The 2,868-nt window shown below is 37.9% G+C and overlaps 1 protein-coding gene across 1 annotated transcript; it reads right to left on the bottom strand.

Annotated features, from left to right (window-relative positions):
- Nucleotides 1–1,988: 1,988 nt before the first annotated feature.
- Nucleotides 1,989–2,565, bottom strand: LOC110921259. The gene has a single exon (XM_022165550.2). It carries the CDS (start codon nucleotides 2,495–2,497, stop codon nucleotides 2,033–2,035), a length of 465 nt encoding a protein of 154 aa, XP_022021242.1. The 5' UTR covers nucleotides 2,498–2,565; the 3' UTR covers nucleotides 1,989–2,032.
- Nucleotides 2,566–2,868: the final 303 nt, after the last annotated feature.

The raw sequence follows: 2,868 nt of genomic DNA, 5'->3' as shown, positions 1-2,868 counted from the left end.
TCACATTTTTACTATAATAAATAAAAAAAGAAACTTTTTTTAATCAAGCCATTCACACCCTTGTAGATATGTAGTTTAATTATTACCCCACCATCTACTTAAATTTTTAAATTTTTAGTTATTCCACTATACATAGTATAAGACCGTGGGATATGGTGGGGTGAGGGTTGGGGCTTGGGTTGAGGCATTGGTTAACATGTGGAACGGGGTGATATACATGGCAAACCCACTAGAACACACGGTATGGTGGGCGGGGATTTGGGGGCGTGGGTTTGGTGGGCTTGTGGGCTGACCTAATAACACAAATTTAATTTTTTTTAATAATTTTAAATAAAGAAAATTTCAAAAAAAGAAGATTACAAAAAAAAAAAAAAAAAAAAATCTTAACTTTTATATTTGGCTTTTATCTCTTCTCTCAACGCCAACACTATTTCTAACTCGTCACCCTGTAGGTGATCAATCGGCTGGGATAGAATTTTCAAATCATCCCGTCTTTGTTTCAGGGCATCTCTAGCGGCATCTCTAGCTTCTTTGCTCCCGTCTTTGAATACGCTGAAGGCGACGCCGTTTGTTTTTTAGCACGCCTTCTTGAGGCATTTCTTCCATGCTCAGGCCGGTTTGGGCTTGGCGAATCATCCAAAAGGTCCTCAAACTCTTGATCTCGTGCATCAGATTGGGCTTGGGATGAGGCCCTTGACCTTTTGGAAGACGAGTTAGTTTCGCTACCAATGGGGACAGTCGACCACTTTGGATGGAATTTACAAATCTCCCAACAATGCATGAAACGGAAGTCGGCCTTCATATTTGATTTGTATGCGACCAGTGCATTTGTCAAAATGTCGGCTTCGGTTTCACCACTTTTAGGGTTTTGCTTTGCTTTATTTAAACACCCACTAAATTTTGTAAGTTGGGTGCTTATTTCGGTTCACTTTGAGGATAAGCTATCGTTTTCACAATAAGTCTCCCTACCCATTTCTTCATGGAATTTCCTACTAACTCATTCCCACAAGGCGGTTCGATGTTGTGAATTTCCTATTTTAATAAAAAATACTAATATATTACAAACTCATATAAAAAATAACCATTCCATTAATATAAACTAAGGTTAAGAATACCTAAAGTTGAATGTTGAGATTGTTCACACCAAGCTCTCGCCAATGCAACTTCTTCAGCATAGACCCATTTTTGGGTGGTTGAGTTTCGGGAACGGACTCGTTTAGTGAAAGGTCGATGGAGGTTGGTGAAAGGTTGATGGGCGATTGTGAAAACGGGGTAGGTATTGAATCTTCGGTTTGTGGAAAGTTAGTATATAAACGATTCTCGATATACGATGCATAACTTGCTAATTTGGGCGTATGAGAGTGTATGAAAAACGGACGAGCTAGTGGACGAGTGGGTGGTGGGCTAGGATTATTTTCTTGGAATCCATACGGGTTGTTCGGGTCAAAAGGACGGTTGTAAGGATACATTTTTTCGTTTTGTAGAAGGAAAATGGAAGATGTATAGAAGATGTGGTTGAATGTGGTAAAAATGGAAGTAAAATGTGAGTTTTTTATAGTGAAAAAATTGAAGATTTTTTTTTTTTTAAATATAGCCGTTGGCCAACGGCTCTTTTCTTTGGGCCATTCACAAACCGCCATGTTACCTTGCTCCCCCGCCCCACGCCCGGCTTGAAACCCAAGCCCCAAGGGGCCACGCCAAAACTCCCGCCCACCCGGGGTGGTGACTTGAGCATTTTACCCCAACCCACGCCCAAACTCCCGCTCCATACCCCACGACCTAAGGTTTATCTTTGTAGGGGGCGTTATAGAGGACGCCAACGCGACATCCCCTCTTTGTTAGTGTGGTAATACCATTGAGGACTAAATCAAGTGGGGTCTATATAAATTTTTTTATAATTCTTTTAGTTAAAGAAAAGGTCAGTTGAAGCCTATTATCTATGTAACAGTGATGATTAGTCGTTTTTAAACTACATAACATGTTTTAAAAGACTTTTAAGAGAATATAGATTTTTCCAACAAAACAACGAAGGCTACATAATAAGTTCTGAGTGCAATAAACTACAATAGTTAGCAGGCTCATCTTCAAGGCCCAACAACTCATCACACAAACTCTCACAACACCCAGCAGCATCATTACCTTCCAACACTCCATAACCATCATCAGGTATTCCAAGCTCATCATCAGAAGCTTCAAGAAGGTGTCTAATAATAACCCTTTCTTTTTCTTCACCATCTTCCACTTCTTGTTGTTTTTCTTCTGGTAAAGGGTCGTCGGATGATGATGAGATAATTAGTTCTTGTTGTAGAGATGTGAAGAACTCCGTTAAACGTTGGGTGGTTTCTTGGTGTTGATCTTCTTCAGTGTTGTCGTCAAGAATGGAGAGGATTTGGGTGTAGTTATTACAAGTTTTGTGGTGCTTTGTTGGGTCAACTTCACTTGAAAAAAGATGGTGGTGTTGGTCTTCTCTTGGGCGTTTTGGTTGAGTTTCTGCCATTGAAATTGAAAGAAAGGTATATAGGAGAAATGAGTTAGGTGGTATGAGGTTACAAAGACTTGAGTGTGAGTGACATGCATTTATATAGAGGGTGGAGTAGTTTTATTTTGTATGTAGTTGTTTTTTTTTATAAAGAATTTTATATTTGATGATTTTGTGATAAAATAATTAAGAAATTACTCTATATCTTAAACTAGGTTATAACCCCGTGTATTATACGGGATTGAATAAATAATTTTTTTATACTAAATAATAAAACAATATATCTTTAAAAACCCCATTTATTGTACAGGTTGAATAAGTATAATTTATATATTAAATAATAAAAAGTTATATATAAGAACCATATTATACGGGTTGAATAAATGTAA

Source organism: Helianthus annuus, chromosome 17 (genome assembly GCF_002127325.2).
Source record: "Helianthus annuus cultivar XRQ/B chromosome 17, HanXRQr2.0-SUNRISE, whole genome shotgun sequence".
NCBI classification, from domain to species: domain Eukaryota; kingdom Viridiplantae; phylum Streptophyta; class Magnoliopsida; order Asterales; family Asteraceae; genus Helianthus; species Helianthus annuus.
Note: the sequence above shows the minus strand (reverse complement) of the source record. Positions and strands in the feature narration are given on the sequence as shown.